The 16,790-nt window shown below is 41.8% G+C and overlaps 1 protein-coding gene across 2 annotated transcripts in view; it reads left to right on the top strand.

Annotated features, from left to right (window-relative positions):
* supt3h (SPT3 homolog, SAGA and STAGA complex component) overlaps positions 1 to 16,790 on the top strand; it is a 424,528-nt gene that overhangs the window by 395,974 nt on the left and 11,764 nt on the right. The window contains exon 12 of one of the 2 annotated variants that reach the window (XM_067984481.1): positions 2,289 to 2,332. The exons of the other annotated variant lie outside the window; for it this stretch is intronic. Coding sequence (XP_067840582.1) covers positions 2,289 to 2,332 — 44 coding nt within the window. The remainder of the gene's footprint in view (positions 1 to 2,288; positions 2,333 to 16,790) is intronic. 2 annotated transcript variants of the gene reach the window in all.

Below are 16,790 nucleotides of genomic sequence, written 5' to 3'. Positions count from 1 at the left end.
TGGGGCATACCCAGGAATGGGGATGGAGGAGTTGGGACATTGGCTGATAGTTATGATTCTGTGAGCATGAGCATGTCAGGCTGTTGTTTGACTTCTCTATGGGACAGCACTCCCAACTTTGGCACCAGTCCCCAGATGTTAATGAGGAGGACTTTGCAGGGTCGAGTGGGTTGGCCGTGCTTTCGTCGTGACCTAATCCATTGCCTAGGTTGCAGCCGAGTGGTCTGCCTGGTTTTATTCTTCTAATTCTTTTGTAGTGGTTTGATACAACTGAGTGGCCACTTCTGAGGACAACATGGAGTTATGTATAGGCCAGGCCGGGTAAGGATGGCAGGTTTTCTTCTCTAAAGGACATTAGTGAACCAGTTGGGTTTATATGACAAAGCAAAAACTTCATGCTCACTTTTACTGAAGCCAGCTTTTATGGTTAGAGTTTATATGGAGGAAGAGGTTGAGGGAGGGCAGTGAAGTCGTCAGAGGAGAAAAGTCAGTGGGAGCTGCGGTGGAGATTGAAATCATTGAGAATGAGGAGTGCAGAGGTTAAGGGAGGATATTTCTAGGAGAAATCAGGGTGGGGCACGGTAGTCAATGAGGATATTAAAAAGAGATGTGAGAGGAGTGGAACAAGATGAGGTGCTTCAGGGAGCAGAAGATACTAGACGAGCAGGGGGAGACTTCAAGGTGTGACTTGGTGATAAAGGCCACACCGTCGCTGTGGCAGTTTAGGTGAAGCAGGTATTGGAAAGTATAGCCAGGCGGAGAGGCTTCAGTAAGGGGCAAGATATCGCCATCTATGGGCCAAGTTTCAGTCAAAGCCAGGATATTAGTTCAATCATCCGTAACAAGAGCGCCACCAAAACAGATTAACTAGTCATTTATCTAATTTGCGGGATTTTGTTGTCCAGAATTGGCTTCTTTGTTTGCCAACATAATAACAGTGACTACATTTTAAAAGTAATTCATTGGCAATGAAGCACTTTGGGACATCTGTGAAAGGCACTGTATAAATTCAAGTTTGTCCATTCTTTGTGTGTTGTTTTAAAATAGTTACAGCCACTCAGCTTTTAGCACAGGATTTTAAACCATCTGTTTCCTTAGCTGCTACCAAATGCTGCATAAAATTATTATCTCCAAGTCCTTCCCCATTTACAGAACAAATGAGGCCAAAAAATACTGTTTGAGGCAGTGCACCAAATCCGACAAGTTCAGCAAGGATGAACTGAGCTGAAAACATTATGTTGCAAATGTATTGACTGATCACAAGTTGGAATATTTTTGTTTTTTAACTATGCTTTCAGTTACCCACTGAATCACTCAAGTTTTATAGATTTTTGATACGCTATTCTGTTCCTTTATGCTGATAGTTATAAAGTCTTTTGTACGCATTTGTTTAAAATATATAATTTGAAGAACTACTTTTCTGTACAAAATATATGGGCCCTGAATTTTCTTGGGGCAGGACCTACCCCAGCTCTCCACCTCAAAGACATGTACGTGGGAATTCCCTTGGGGATGGGCAAAATTCCATATGCCCCCTGGAGGTTTGCCTTGAATAAAGGTGGGGCCAGCATGATAGCATCGCCCATTACATTTCCCACTGCTTCCACTTCCTGAGCACCCAATGTACTATATGCTGGCAAAATGCAGATGTTATGTCCTTACATACAGTGGAAGTGGGGCCTACAGATGTTTCCAGGTCTGGAATTTGGCTTGGACACCCCAGATGATTGAATCCAGCTACATTGAAATCAGCCCCCTCCTAATGGGAAGCTTGATTCCAAGATCACCAAAACTTTGTAGCTGGTCCTCCTGGTGTTGGCACCCACTTGTTTCATTCAAGTTTCCTGACCCCAAAAACTCCAGCAGAGTCAGGTTCTGTCCACACTGGCAGATTGCCGCTGTGCTTCAGTTACAGCGGTGGAGCAAGATCATGGGCATACAGGCAACCGAATCTGACCATACTGCTCAACCAAATCTAACCATAATGCTGAATCAAATCTAACCTTCGAAATCATTCCATAGCGAGATTGACGTTCCTGTTGGGTGCGAAAGATACTTCCCTTATTTAGGAAGATAGCTGATGCAAGGTGTTGTGTGGAGGCTAGGTTTGGTGCCTACAGTGATTAGGATGCCGAAAGGCAAGCGTCTGCTGTTGAAACTGTAACTGGTGGAACCACCATTTGATTGGGTATGGTGTATGGTCAGGCGGCTGATACTTCCTTTAGTTCAAATGATTACTGGTACAACCATCTGTATTTATATATTTTATTTGTCTCAACTTTTAACAGCCTCATCTAAAAGCTGACCACCTAGATACTCAAAGCTCCTGCAGGTACGATATGGCATGCATAAGCTGTCAATTCCATACCCATTAAATGTTAATATAAATGTTGGCATTTATTGATATAAAGCCTGTAGTATTCGCACATGTAAAGGGGGAAAAATGAAAGTATTTTATTTTTCTTAGCTTTTTAAATTCCGGTCATAACATCAATTCTCACCATAATTGCTCATAGAGCTAAATTGTGTGCTACTTTAGGAATCATAAAGCTGATGGAAGAATGACCAAAAAAGTCTCCAAGCCTTTTCACAAAGACTTATTCCCAAGTTTTAAAGGAAGCACAAGTAGAAATCAGCAGGGTTTTAAAAGCTATTAGATTCCAGACAGAACTCTGAGGATTGGAAAGTGGCAAACATATGTCTATTCTTTTAAAAATGGTCAAGAAATATACCTCATCACTGTAAGAGTGATCAGTTTAACACCACTTTAGGAAAGAACCTCATCTTGAAAAGTCCAGTTTGATAAAGGACAGCCAGCATAGATTCACACAGGGGTGGTCACACTTAACTAACTCACTGGATCTTTTCAAATATATCACTGCCTTGGTGAAGAAGTGATATGCAGTGGATCCTATGTACTTTGTTTTTCAAAAAGCTTTTGACAAGGTTCCACTTTGGATATTAATGGCTAAGGTTAAAAGTCATGAATTGGAGAAAGTAGAATGCTCAATAGAAAACTGCCTTAAAATGGAACTGGTTATCAGTGAGATGCCCCCAGGAGTTGATCTTGGGATCCCTGTTATTTATGGTATATATTAATTACTTGAAAGAGGGCATTGAGATCAAGATCTCTGATTAAAACTGGAGGCAAAGCAAGTAATAAGGAACAATGCAACCAGATTTAGGAGATAAAAGTAAAAACTTGTGAATGTTGAAAATCTGAAATAAAAACATAACTTGCTGGAAGTACACAGCCAGCCTGCTGAGTAGAGAAAAGAATGGTTCGTGTTTTGGATAGAGACCCTTCATCACAACTGGTCAGGCTTGACAAAAGATCTCAGCTTGAAACATTAACCTGTTTTTTTAATCCCGGCTGGTAGACTGGTTGGAGCAATTTTCTGACTTCACAAACTGAGGAGCCCCACTCATGAAGAGCACATATCAGAGATCTGAGTGAGTGCTGCACACAATTTATAAGGTCGGAAAATCGTGCGTATTGCGCTCCCAAATTTACAATTTTGCACCCCCGGCAGGGGCAGCTCTCCACCAGCCGGAGGTCAGCAAAGTCGGAACATTTCCCCATCTCTTAAGAATGCCAGTCACTTGAAACAGCTTCCTTAGCTAGCAGTATTAATAGCAGTTTCTACTTATATTTAATTAGCAGTAGCTGTTCCAAATCATCCAGAAGTGCCAGATGGAAATTCACATCTGTATCTACATTAAATATCCAAGAAAGAGAATGTTCCATTCTCACTAGTAGTGGCACAGTATTGCTTGTCGCGCCACACAATGGGGAGGGGAGGTGTGTTGTGTTGCTTCATATTTTTCTTTAGTTTCTGATTTGAGCTATCTCAAATAAAGCTAAATCATAGATAAGTTTCATTGAAATGACTTGAACTGCCTCAGTTTAATGGCAGGGATGTTTTATCTTCTCTCCATTAGTGAAACCACTATGCAGCATCTGTTTTACCTCTATTTGCATTGTGCCACATTACATTGACGCTTTGCAGCATAGGAGAGAAGAAATAAATTGCATTTATATAGCCGTAACACAATCTCAGGACAAATCACTTATAAGTGCAGACACGATTGTTATTTAGGCATTATATGGCAGCCAATTTGTGCCCAGCAAGGCCCCACAAACAACAAATAAGATGGATGACCAGTCAGTTTGTTTTTGGTGATGTTGATTGAGAAATGTTTTCCAGGACACTGGGAAAACTTCTTGTTCTTCCTTGAATGGTGCCGTGGACTTTTTACACCCCACATGATTAGTCAGATGGGGCTTCAGTTTAACACCTCATCTGAACGACAGCACCTCTGGAAGTGCAGCACTCTCTTGATATTTCACTGGTGTCAGCCTAGATTGTATACTTAAAGTTTCAAATGAAGTAGGAGGTGGTCGATTAGTTCCAAATCATGAATAGTTTTGTACCGAGGACTCTAGGGGGTCGAATTTGAAGTGACCGCTTCCATTGGATGGGAGGTGGGCAGAGGCTTCAGCTATTTTCATGATCAGGCCGCATTTGAATTCCATTAGCCAGCAGCTCGCACATTTGGAGCAGTTCGCCGATTGGGTATGGTGGAAAATCCAGCTGCTCCTCTGCGGAGCCAAGCTGGTCCAGGTAAGTTAAAGGGGAGGGAGGGCCGCATTAATGTTCCTCCTGACCCCAAAAAATCATCTTAAAAAATCTATTTTCTTACCTTTTTTTGAGCAGCGCCATTAAGGACCACTGGTTAGGCTGCTCTACGCCGAGTACCAATGGGGATGTGTTGCCACAAATGCTGCACCCATTGGTACTTCAAAATTGCATTGGGGTCTAGTTAACAAGATAGGACCCCGATTTGAATGGACTAAAATGGCTCCTGCCTGTTTCCAGCGGGAGCATGGGCCATCCATTTCAAGGCCCTCACCAAAATGGCGGTGACCTGGACATTGGCAGGAACAGGGTGGTAAGTGTTGTGCTGCCATTTTCATCATCTGACTACCCCATTCCTGCCTGACTGGAGGGGAGAGGTTAAAAATTGCCCCATAGGAATCAGAAATTTATAGTTTAAGACTGCTCAAAATCATTCTGAGCTGATTTGAACCCGGGTCCCAGAGATGAATAATAGTGATAATCCAGTACACTACCCGGTCAATAATTTCACTTTAAGAAGATTGAAAGCAAATGGTAGGGAGTTACTATAGTTCAATTTTTTTTATTTTCTTCCTTTCTCTAATCTTCTAAAGATGGTGATTTATACTGGAGTACAGGTCCACAAGCCCTCCAGTATTTACAGGTGTCAGCCAAGGCTCAGGTGGTAGCACACTTGCCTCTGAGTCATAAGGTTGTGTGTTCAAGTCTCGCTCTAAACACAAAATCTGGGCTGACACTCCAGTACAGTACTGAGGTGGTGCCATCTTTTGGATGAGACGTTAAACTGAGGCCCCGTCTCCTCTCTCAGGTGGGTATAAAAGATCCCATGGCACTATTTTGAAGAGGAGTAGGAGAGTTCTCCCCGGTGTCCTGGCCAATATTTATCCCTCAACCAACATCACTAAAAACAAATTATCTGGCCATTATCACGTTGCTGTTTGTGAGACCTGGCTGTGTGCAAATTGGCTGCCACGTTTCCTACATTATAACAATGACTACCCTTCAAAAGTACTTCATTGACTGTAAAGCATTTTGGGACATCCTGAGGTGATGAAAGGTGCTATATAAATGCAAGTCTTTGTTTTTTTCTTTTTGCATGGAATTACATAGAAATTACAACACGAAAATGGGCCCTTTGGCCAACAAGTCAATGCTAGTGTTTATGCTCCACATGAGCAGTCTTCCTAATCCCATGTGCCCGTTCTGTTCCCCTATCTCTTTATTCCCCTTTTCTTCAGTTGCCTATCTAACCTATTAAATGTTTGTAAACAATTTTACAACACCAAGTTATAGTCCAGCAATTTTATTTTCAATTCACAAGCTTTCGGAGGCTTCCTCCTTCCTCAGGTGAACGTTGGTTGGAACGTTTCCAACCAACGTTCACCTGAGGAAGGAGGAAGCCTCCGAAAGCTTGTGAATTTAAAATAAAATTGCTGGACTATAACTTGGTGTTGTAAAATTGTTTACAATTCTCAACCCCAGTCCATCACCGCTCCACATCATGGCTATTAAATGTTGACATAGTCTCTGCTTCAACTCATGTAGTGCATTCCAAAACCTCAGAACTCTGTATAAAAAAAAGTTTCTCCTGCTCTCTGTCTTACATTTAATCTTATACCTTTGTCCCCTTGTTCTAGATCCCTCAATCACTAGAAGCAGTCTATTTCTATATACTGTGTCCCATCCTTTCATAATTTTAAACACCTCCCTTGTCTCTTCTGGTCTAACGAAAACAGCCTAAATTTTAAAAGTCTTTCTTTGCATTTGTATTTTCTCATACCAGGCAGTATACTAGTTAATCTGTGCTTATACCCTTTTTATTGCATCAACGTCATTCCTATAATGTGGAGACCAAAACTGCACGGAGTTTGGGACATCCTGAGGTGATGAAAGGTGCTATATAAATGCAAGTCTTTCTTACCAAGGTTTTATATAGATCTCACCCATAATGGCCGATGTCCATACATGAACCTCAACAGAAACAATCATTAGGCTGCTCAAAAGTGAAGGATATCACAGCTAAGTCCGATCCTGTCCTGACCCATGTCCACAGGGGCACCATCAGTATCCACAATTGTAAAACACCTATTACCACCCTGGCTGAGAACAGCTACCAAAGCAAGGACTGAGGATCAAATCTGGGACCGTTATTTTCAAAGCATTTGTCAAGATCTTTAGCATAATGCATTTTCTACCTTTGCTGCATTCCTGTTCAGCCAAAGTGACATTGATACCCCTTCCTGAATTAGGTTGACAACTTGAGAACACTTGACACTATATGCTGCCTCAGATTTTAGCAGAATAGTTTATGGGGCATTTCTCAAGTCTTATTATTAACAAAACAGCGAAGTGGGAGTTCTATGGCAAATTAAAACTTCCTGTGAGCAACACAGTGAACAGCAGAGCACATGTATTATTGAAAATGTGTCATTTGACCCATCATTTTCCAGTGATTTTACTGTGGAGATTATCTGGACTTGATTTTAAGACACAGCGTAAAGCACCTTGAGCCACAAATACCTTACATGTCTAAAATAAATCCAGGGTAGTCTTCAAGACTGGAGAGTTTTCAGTCTTATTTTGAAAATGGTATTAATAGTTTAAAAGTGGGCTACAATCACAACCGGGGCTACATTTGTCAATAAACATACAGTAATTTACATTTTATATCACTCTGCATTTCTGAGTTCCACTTGGCAGGATAGTCCATATTCTGGACTGCCACCCACAATTGAACAGATCATTTATCTTTCAAACATAGTGAAAATCTTTACTCTTGCAACTCAGCAGAGAACATCACAAATCTGTTTAAAGATAAACATTGTTCCTTTTCATTTATTCTTTCCCCACCCCCTTTCCTGCTTTGTTGGCTCTAAACAGGACTCAAGAAACAGAGGACAGCTGAGGCAAACAATTTTCTTCCTTCCTTGCTGCCGAATCTGGAAAAAGTTCCTGGCTTCCTGTCATGAATAACTTTCTTTGATATGGCTGGGCCTTTCGGACAATATTATGAAAGGAGTCAAAGGAGTTTGTACTTCCTGTCTTGCTAATAAAGCAGCTAATATAGCTGGACTTACTTTCCTTTGGGATATACCATGTTCAGCCCTGAAGTCGAGTAAATGGAATATTGTTTCCCTTAACATTCTTAGATGTATGTGTTCAAAAAATCTCTGTTGCTCAACAATGTTTATGTAACAACCTATATGAGTAGATTGAATCATCAGCCACTGGCCTGTCTTACCATTTTTATTTCAATTACAGAAGAAGAAAGTTAAAAACTGCAGTGTCCCTTCCATTGATTTTCATAGTCACCTTTAAACAATTAAAATATTATAGACTACTTATGGGTTGAAATTGCACTTGCTAATTAGTAATGAAAGCATTAATACATTCAGCTGAAGTTCCTCTGGCTGCTACTTTAACAAAGGTGTTGAATCATTTAAAGTAAATGGGTTAGTGCATTCATTAAAATAACTGGCAGCGGATTTCATACGGATGCATCAATGCATTCATTACTAATATCACAGCATGAGTTCAACCGTCTTTTTAATGTATTTCATAACACAATAGACTTAATTTTTTTCTTCACAGTGATGCTGTTAAGATGACATTGTCTTTTTATTGTATAAATACATTCATTTTCATTAATGTAACGATTCTTACAATCTGTATGTTAGCCCATTTAATTAGTGGTGTATGTAAGTCTGCCTTATCTGTTTAATAACATTTTTTTCAGATATCGGGTGCAACAGAGTGAAATATTTGCTGATAAATGTTAGCTATATAACTTTGGCCAATATCTCTCTGAGAACTAGGAAAAATGCGTTGCAAGTGTATTTTAGTTGGACTTTTTTTAAAGTCTCTATTTTACAGGCTTGACGGTGAAAAGACATATCTAATGGTTATCAAATACAGATGATGTAGTCAGAAGACCAGTTATACTACAACTCCCAGAGAATAACCCCAGTGTAAATGCCAACTTCAAAAATATGACTCTCAGTTTGTTTCTTTCTTAAAGCTGGTTGCCATCTGTTTATAATTTATTTTCTTTTCCATTCTGCAAAAGTAAACAGTTAATTCTGGAAAAATTGACGTGTTAATGCTCAAAACCCTCACAGTCTCTGAGCTGTTGGAGCTACTATAGCCTGAACCAAAGTACTTTCTTTCTTCTGCCCAGGAAGGAAATTTTTGTTGCGATATGCCTCTATTACTTCCCCTGCAACATCCGCATATTATAAACTTACCGAGACAGATTTTGGACTCCCAACCCTTTTCTAATTAAGTAGAGTATCATTTCAGTTGTGTATATATTGCCCCCAAACTGCCATAGGAAATATTAGTCATCTCTTAATGCTTTAAAAACAATTTCATTTGCATTTCAGTGTTCAATAGAACTTCCTCTCAGTGCTAGACTTACTAGATCAAAGATAAACTCAGTGCTGAGCAAACCAAAACAAGACGTTAATTTTCTTCCACTAAACTGATGTGGCAGTTTGTTCAGTGCACTTTCTCTGGTGGAGAAAAAACTTCTCTACAAGCGATACCTTTCTGGTGCAGATGGAGATTGAATTTTTTTACATAAATAGATACATATAAATGTATACACACATTTACATATAATATCTGGTTTATGGGTTCCAGGTTATTTGGAATGGAATGAAAGCTAATGGTACATCCTGTCTTTCCTTTTGTAGTCTGCCAGCGAGCATCCAAGCCAGGAATTTCCCTTCTTAGGGGCAGGGCTCCCTCCACTGTTCCTAAATAAAGGCTTTGAGTGTGTTGGCCTTATATCATAGCTTGATTTATGTCATAAACATTTGAACAAATTGGAAGTATAAAAGGAAGTGAAGTGAAAAGCTTCTCATGGGTGACATGCAAGCATGTACATGTATACTGATACATTTGAAGAACTGGGAAAAAATAATAAATGAAATCATTAGTACTAAAGCTGTTGCATGGTATATCACAAATAGTCTGCAGGATTTTCCATTTGTAGTTAGGTATTCACATCGTACAATGGAAACAACTTGGTATTATGGTAGTAAATAATAGTACCATAATACCATCACAGAACTTTTGAATATCATTAAAAATAGCTCTTGTGAAATCTACATTTTGCACTTTTAGTTATGTTTAGTTTTTTTCAGTACAGAGGGTTATTGTGATATAAACATGTAGTAGTGATATTGCATCATGTTATGAACCAGCCAGTTCTCCGTTTACCTCACACAACCATAAGGGAGCTGTAATAAAAAAACAACAACCTCATAAAGTATGGTATTAAAACTAAATGTACTATTAGTCCTCTTTTTATAGCTGGTGCCAACAAAAAGAGAGGTGTTTTTATTTAGCAATAGGAGAATGCTGGAAAAGTTAAACAAACAATTTACCAACTGCCAACATGAAACATGTCCCCAGATTCCTTACCTCACATAACTTCCAGGCAAAGGAACACAGGCAAAAACAGGAAAACAAACCAGCTTAATGACTTGAGCAAAAATGTCCTGCTTATAGCATAAACAATAACAGATAAACAGAAGTGATTACAAGCCTGTAATCTAACATCAGCATTCAGATCACACATTACCCTTTGATTGGCACATGTGCAGTTTATGACACCACCTGAACCCTCAATCAGAATTCCGCCTTGTTATACATTAAAGTAGAGGTGGAGTAGCTATTGTCAAATTGGGTTACATGTAAATCTTGATTTTAAAAAAACTGATTTTTTAAAAACAAGTTCCTCTGGTGAGGCATGAAGCCACATTGAACCTGAAATCTTTCTCGTCTATCATTGTTTTTTTTTAATTCATTCATTAATGGGATGTGGGCGTTGCTGGCAAGGCCAGCATTTATTGCCCATCCCTAATTGCCCTTGAGAAGGTGCAGGTGAGTCGCCGCCTTGAACCGCTGCTGTCCGTATGGTGAAGGTTCTCCCACAGTGCTGCTAGGTAGGGAATTCCAGGATTTTGACCCAGCAACGATGAAGGAACGGCAATATATTTCCAAGTCAGGATGGTGTTACTTGGAGGGGAACGTGCAGGTGGTGTTGTTCCCATGCGCCTGCTGCCCTTGTTCTTCTAGGTGGTAGAGGTCGCTGGTTTGGGAGGTGCTGTCGAAGAAGCCTTAGCTAGTTGCTGCAGTGCATCTTGAAGGTGGTACCCACGGTGCGCCGGTGGTGAAGGAAATAAATGTCTACGGTGGTGGATGGGATGCCAATCATGCGGGCTGGTTTGTCCTGGATGTTGTCGAGCTTCTTGAATGTTGTTGGAGCTGCACTCATCCTGTGCTGGGTTTGCGGATTTCAGCAGGAGCAATGCTGAGGATGTTACAGTTGTGCCCTAGTATCAGTTATCTAGGAAGGGGGAAAATCAGTCTGAGTTTCTGCTGCTGTTAACTAACCAGTGACACATGGTGGAAAGTGTGGTTATTTGGCATCAAGTGAAAACAAGTTTGGACTTTCCTGTGATTCCCCCTATAGTCAAATAGTCTACTGACACTAATTGCCTGCACGCACATGAAGAGTGGTCTTTTGGGTGAGGTAGCAGAGGGCTTCCAATGCCTGTAGAATCAAATCAAAGCAGGATTCAACATCCTTAGGAGAGGAAAGAAATTTGAGAGGGGTGGCCGGGGTGGGGAGAAAAAGTTAATTAAATCTGATATTTTTGAAGAAAAAGAATAAAATTAGGACATAAAACTGCTTTGAAGTGCCAACATTCATTAGTGTCAAACTTACCTTCTAGAATTTTCCTTTGACTACATATTTATGAATTAATATGTTAAAACTTAATAGCAAATGCCCAAGAATTGGTGCATGTGTTTTGGTGAAAATTAGTTGTGAATGTGTGGGATGAATAAATGTATCACGCTTAAAGTAAATTTCCTAGCAAGTAGCATATTTTCAAAATTTGTGCAGTTAGTGGGTCCCTTAGTGCTTATTATAACTCAGAGTTATATATTAAAACCTAATGCTGGAAAGTTCAAAATTCTAAATCAGATACTTAAATTTTAATACAAAAAGTTGTGTTGCTCTCTTTTGCCAAGTAAATTGCTCCACAAATTAATGGTATTTGTTGAATTGATAATGTAAGGACATGGCTTTGATTTAACCAATGACATAAATGGTGAATGCAGCATTGAAAGCAGAAGGAGCAGCATTCATTTGACAACATGGTTGAGGGGAATGAAGTCAGGATTTGAAAGTTTATCATTTTTAAAATAAGAGATCCATTTCCAGTTGTTATAAGTTTCTCTATATTCATCTGATTTACATGTAGTTCTACTGTACCTTTATTCATTGGCATAGAAAATGATGCATGATTGTGTAATGACGGAAGAAATGGGGTTGTGCTGGCTCAATTTACAGGCACGTCTACATTTGTAGCTCGGACTGGGGTGCTAAATTTGCAGTATAAATCTTACCCCTTCATTTGACTACAAGCAAAGTAAATGCTTGGCTTGCAGCACAATGGCTGGGGAGTGCAAAATCTGGGATGCAGCAGCTCTTGAAGAGCAGCAGCTCATCATAAAGAGAAGTGGTAGTGGCCACAGCAAAGTTACCCAATTGTTCACGTAGGCAGCAATGCTACTTTTCATACCAAAGGGAGGATGGCCCTATTTGGGGTTAGAAGCCATACGGCAATAAAAACACAGGTGCCAGCTGCATGGAAAGAGATTGGTGACTGAGTCAGTGGAGTCATCCAGCTTCTGGTACCTAGCAATAAAGGAGGAATAAGTGTTTTGGTACCAGATGCAAGGCAATAGTGAGTGTGCTTTTGCAATTACTTTAAATTAAATTATGGGAGTAGAACAAAGGAACACAGATTCAAACCAGTAAAAGGTAATTTTAAAACCTGATATCAGGAAGTTGTTCTTCACACAAAGAGTGATCAACATGTGGAATAAACTTTCAAATGCAGTAGTGGAGGCAAAATACCCTGCACTCATTGAAAATCACTTAAGAAATAATTGAATGCTACATTGGGGGTGGGGAAATGTTAGGATTATTCTGGGTGGATAAGGTAAGATGGGCCGAATGACCTTCCTCATCCATAATTGTCTTGTGATCAGAGGCCTGGGAACAAATCACCTATCCATCCCATCAGTTGAAGATGATACGATCAGAGAGACCCAAAGAAAAGGGAATGGGAGAAAATATCTTAAAATTGTACTCTTCACTGTCAGTGAACCAGATCACTGTTTTTGCTAGAAACCAGGTGAGGGGCCAAGGTCTATAGTGGAGAACACCACTACAGTTCAAAAGAGTAAGAAACAAGATGAGGTAAATTAGGAAGTTGTGGTTTGATGATGCCAAGCTTATATTTTAAAAGCCCATAGATTGTACTTATCTGCCAACATCAGTAATATTTGGAAAAGTATACTACGCTTTCAAAAAGCTAACTTTACTTTGAGTTTGATGTGAGTGTATTGTCAGAAACAATGGGCCCGATATTAGCACCCGCTATCGGGTGTGTTCCTGGCGGGGGAGCTCCGAAAATCGGGGAATCCCGGAGTGGGTCGGGAGCCCGGCTCCAACCCGCCCACTTCCGGGTTCCCCACAGACGCGCTGACGTGCGCGCGCAGCCCTCGCATATGGGACTCCCGCAGGCAATTAAAGCCAGCGGGGTGCCACTTGAGAGTATTTATTCTGCTATTTCAGGTCGTTAACAGACCTGATTAAGGGAATATTTCAGGAGGGGTGGGATTTTAGAAACAACTGGGACTGTTTCCCGTACTGGGGGAAACACTCCCAGTTGAAATGGACGTGTTGCAGCTATCAGCCTGTGGCAGCTGCAAAGGTCCATTTGACAGGTGGGGTGGGGAGACCCTCACTCATTGCAGGTGGCCACTCTGTCACTTTGGACAAAGTTTGGCCTCCACCACCCTCCTGACAAGAAAATTCACAAACTTACACACTTACCCTGGGGTCCAGACACATGTACCTACCTTGCGGACCCCCTCAGATGTACATCTTCCAGATGGGGGCCGCCGTAGCTGCAGTCATGACCTTCTCGGAGGGCGAACAGCATCACCAGCCTCGCCGGCCACACCGTCCACCTCTGACATGTGGAGCTGCACAACACAGTGCTGTGACACATCCACCTGCACAGCAGGAGGGAGGGCAACCGCAGAGAGAGATGCTTCGCAGAGGGCACTACCCTCGCCACAGGGTCCACAGATCGAGGCTCAGCTTCCTGAACCTCTCTGAGCAGCAGTGCACACGGAGGCTCAGAGTCACTCGACATGTAGTCGTGGACATCTGCAGCCTCCTTCATGCTGAGCTGCTCCCGGCTGGCCCGAGCACCATCTTCTTACCTGTCTCTGTCAAAGTCACCACTGCCCTCAACAAATTCTCCTTCGCATCCTTCCAGGGTGCCACAAGGGACATCGCCAACGTCTCTCAGTCGTCTGCACAAAAGAGCCCTGCAAATACACCTGCACCCACTCTGCAGTGACACAATGGGTGGCATCAGTTGTGGGTCTTCATTGTGATCCTCAGGAAAAGGCATTATTGCACAAACCAGACAAGATTCGCAAAGACGTGGCAGTAGTGGTGCCAATATAATATGTGATGTGAGTTGGTCAGAAATTCAATATAAGTAAAAACCATGACAAACCCTCAAACACCCTTGTGCATCCCCTTCATGCTCACAACACGTTTGCCTTACGCTGCCTACTGCACATTTGTGATGCATGCCCTGTGGCTGCAGCACAGGTAGTGGCAGGTTGAGTGAGGCTGACCGTGAAAGAGATGCATGAGAGGGTGAGTATGAGATAGAGCCATGAGATTGTATGAGGATTGGGTTGAGTGGTAGTGGCGGGATGAGTACTGGTGAGGTGAGTAAGTGCAGGTAAGATGAGGATGAGCTTTGAGTGGGTGTGAGGAGTGATGTGACAGAGTAGTGTTGGCAGTGCAGAAGGAGATGTGGGGTGGGGGCGGTGATGTGGCAGACGGAGTGTAGGGGAATGAGTAAGTGTACTCACTTTGGCTGACCTGCTTAGGTCATTGGAGCACCTCCTGCACTGTATGCAGGTGGGCGATATGTTGGTGGTGCATGTGACCACCTCTGCCACCTCGAGCCAGGCCTTCTTGGTGGCAGAGGCAGGCCGCTTCCTCCCGCCCGCCGGGGGGGAAGATCTCTGTCCTCCCCCTCCTCCTCACCCCATCTAATGATACCTGGAGTGAGGCATCATTAACCTGGGAGCAACCTTCCCCCTGGGCTGCTCCTTGCTGTACTTTTTGCTATTTGTTGCAGCATCTGTCAGTGGAGGACTGCCCCTTTAAATAGAGCTCCTCCAGCTGACAGACCTACAGCGCATGCGCAGTCCGCCCGACGCGCAGCTCAGCAGCGGGGAACCCGGAAGACCAGGTAAGTGGATCCAATTAGGCTGCAATCGCGCGCGGGGCAGACTGATTTCACCGGGCGCGTGACCCATGCGCCCAGTCGCCCCCCCCGCCACGAACCCGCAGCCCTCCTAATATCGAGCCCAATAAGTTAAACATTAACTTTAAAAACATCTAAACTGAAAATTAAATTGATCCAAATTAGGCCATAGTATTCCACTGTTGAGCTCAGGCTGGTCAGTCTCCACATTGTTGCTGTCCTTACTAAGGCACAATCATTTGCACATCTCTCTCTCTGTGCTTAGCCCATCATCCATTTATGCCATGTTAAATCTGGATTCTGTCTGTTTACCTTTTGAATCAGCCAGCTGTGTCAGCATTTAGTGCTTTTGGTGACCAATTTATTTATTCCATGCATTTACAATTTATAAGTGTTAAGCGGTCACTGCTTAGGTTGTGTTTAACTTCCCGACATCAGTACTTTACTTTCCTACTTACACACTGGACATGTGTGTGTTTATGTATGTATCTCTGTGTGTGTACATGCTCATATGTGTGCGGGTGCCATTTTATTTATATTATATAATATATAGGCACACACACACACAATCAATATCCAGTCATCGGTAGGGCCTGATGGTATTTGAGAGACTTTGAGACCAATACACAAGTGAGAAATTATGTTTCTCTGATTGTACTGTTTCTGTATTTTGGTCTTTGGGATTAAATTATTTTGTTTTTCAGTTCCAACTAAATGTTTCTGATTTGTGCTAATAATTGGCTTCAAAATTGCCATTATATTGAGGAAGGTTTGTCTTATAAGAGATTTGCAGCCATTGCTTCTCTTTTAACAATTTTTTGAGAAATTTCAAGGGAGGAATCCAAGAGTTCTATGGGGCAGGCTTGATGGGCCAGCTGGTCTCTTTCTGCCCATCAATTTTGTATGTTCATACAAAAAGGTGGCTTCAATGATGAAAGATTCAACAAAATGCCCAACCAAGTCCAACTCTGCTTCGGCATCGCTCTTGGCTTTGCCATGGAGAGGAAAGTGTGCACATATACTTCAAGAAAATAAGCCATCATTGTAGATTAGAATAGGTGATTTTGTAACTAGCTCTTAGCATGCCCATTGTTGAAGCAGAGACTCATTTTAGTAGTAATAAACTAATGAGTATCACATAAGTTAAGCCATGTGCATCAAGAGAACATTAGGATGATGCTGAAGAGATAGTGATGGATCCCCTGAAGGTATCAATATCGACCACTGCATATCTGACAATGGGAACAGCCAATTCCCCTGGAATGGGAGTGGGAGTTTGAGGAGCTAGGGTCCAAATTAAAAAGTAGAACCTCAAAGGTAATAATCTCTGGATTACTACCTGAGCCATGCACAAATTGGCATAGGGACAAACAGATTAGATGGTTAAATGTGTGGCTGAAAGAGTGGTGTGGGAAGCAGGGGTTTCAATTCATGGGGCACTAGCAGCAGTACTGGGGAAAGAGGGAGCTGTTCCATTGGGACGGGTTCCACTTAAACCGGGCTGGGACCAGTGTCCTGGTGAATCGAATAACTAGGGCGGTAGATAGAGCTTTAAACTAAAAAGGGTGGGGGAGGGATCAGGTAAGGGTAATTTTATCTAAAAAGAAAAGTCAAGGCTGTCGAGCAGAGTAGCGATTTGGGTAAAAACAAGCAGTGTGTTTCAGGAAGGGACAGAGAGTTTAACAGTTAATAGGGCATTAGTGATTACGGTCACATCAGGGGAAAAAAATTAAAAGCTAAAATTAAAAGCACTGTATCTGAATGC

This window comes from Heptranchias perlo, chromosome 5 (assembly GCF_035084215.1).
Source record: "Heptranchias perlo isolate sHepPer1 chromosome 5, sHepPer1.hap1, whole genome shotgun sequence".
Classification (NCBI taxonomy): domain Eukaryota; kingdom Metazoa; phylum Chordata; class Chondrichthyes; order Hexanchiformes; family Hexanchidae; genus Heptranchias; species Heptranchias perlo.
The sequence above is the reverse complement of the archived record's forward strand: the minus strand, read 5'-3'. Positions and strand labels throughout refer to the sequence as shown.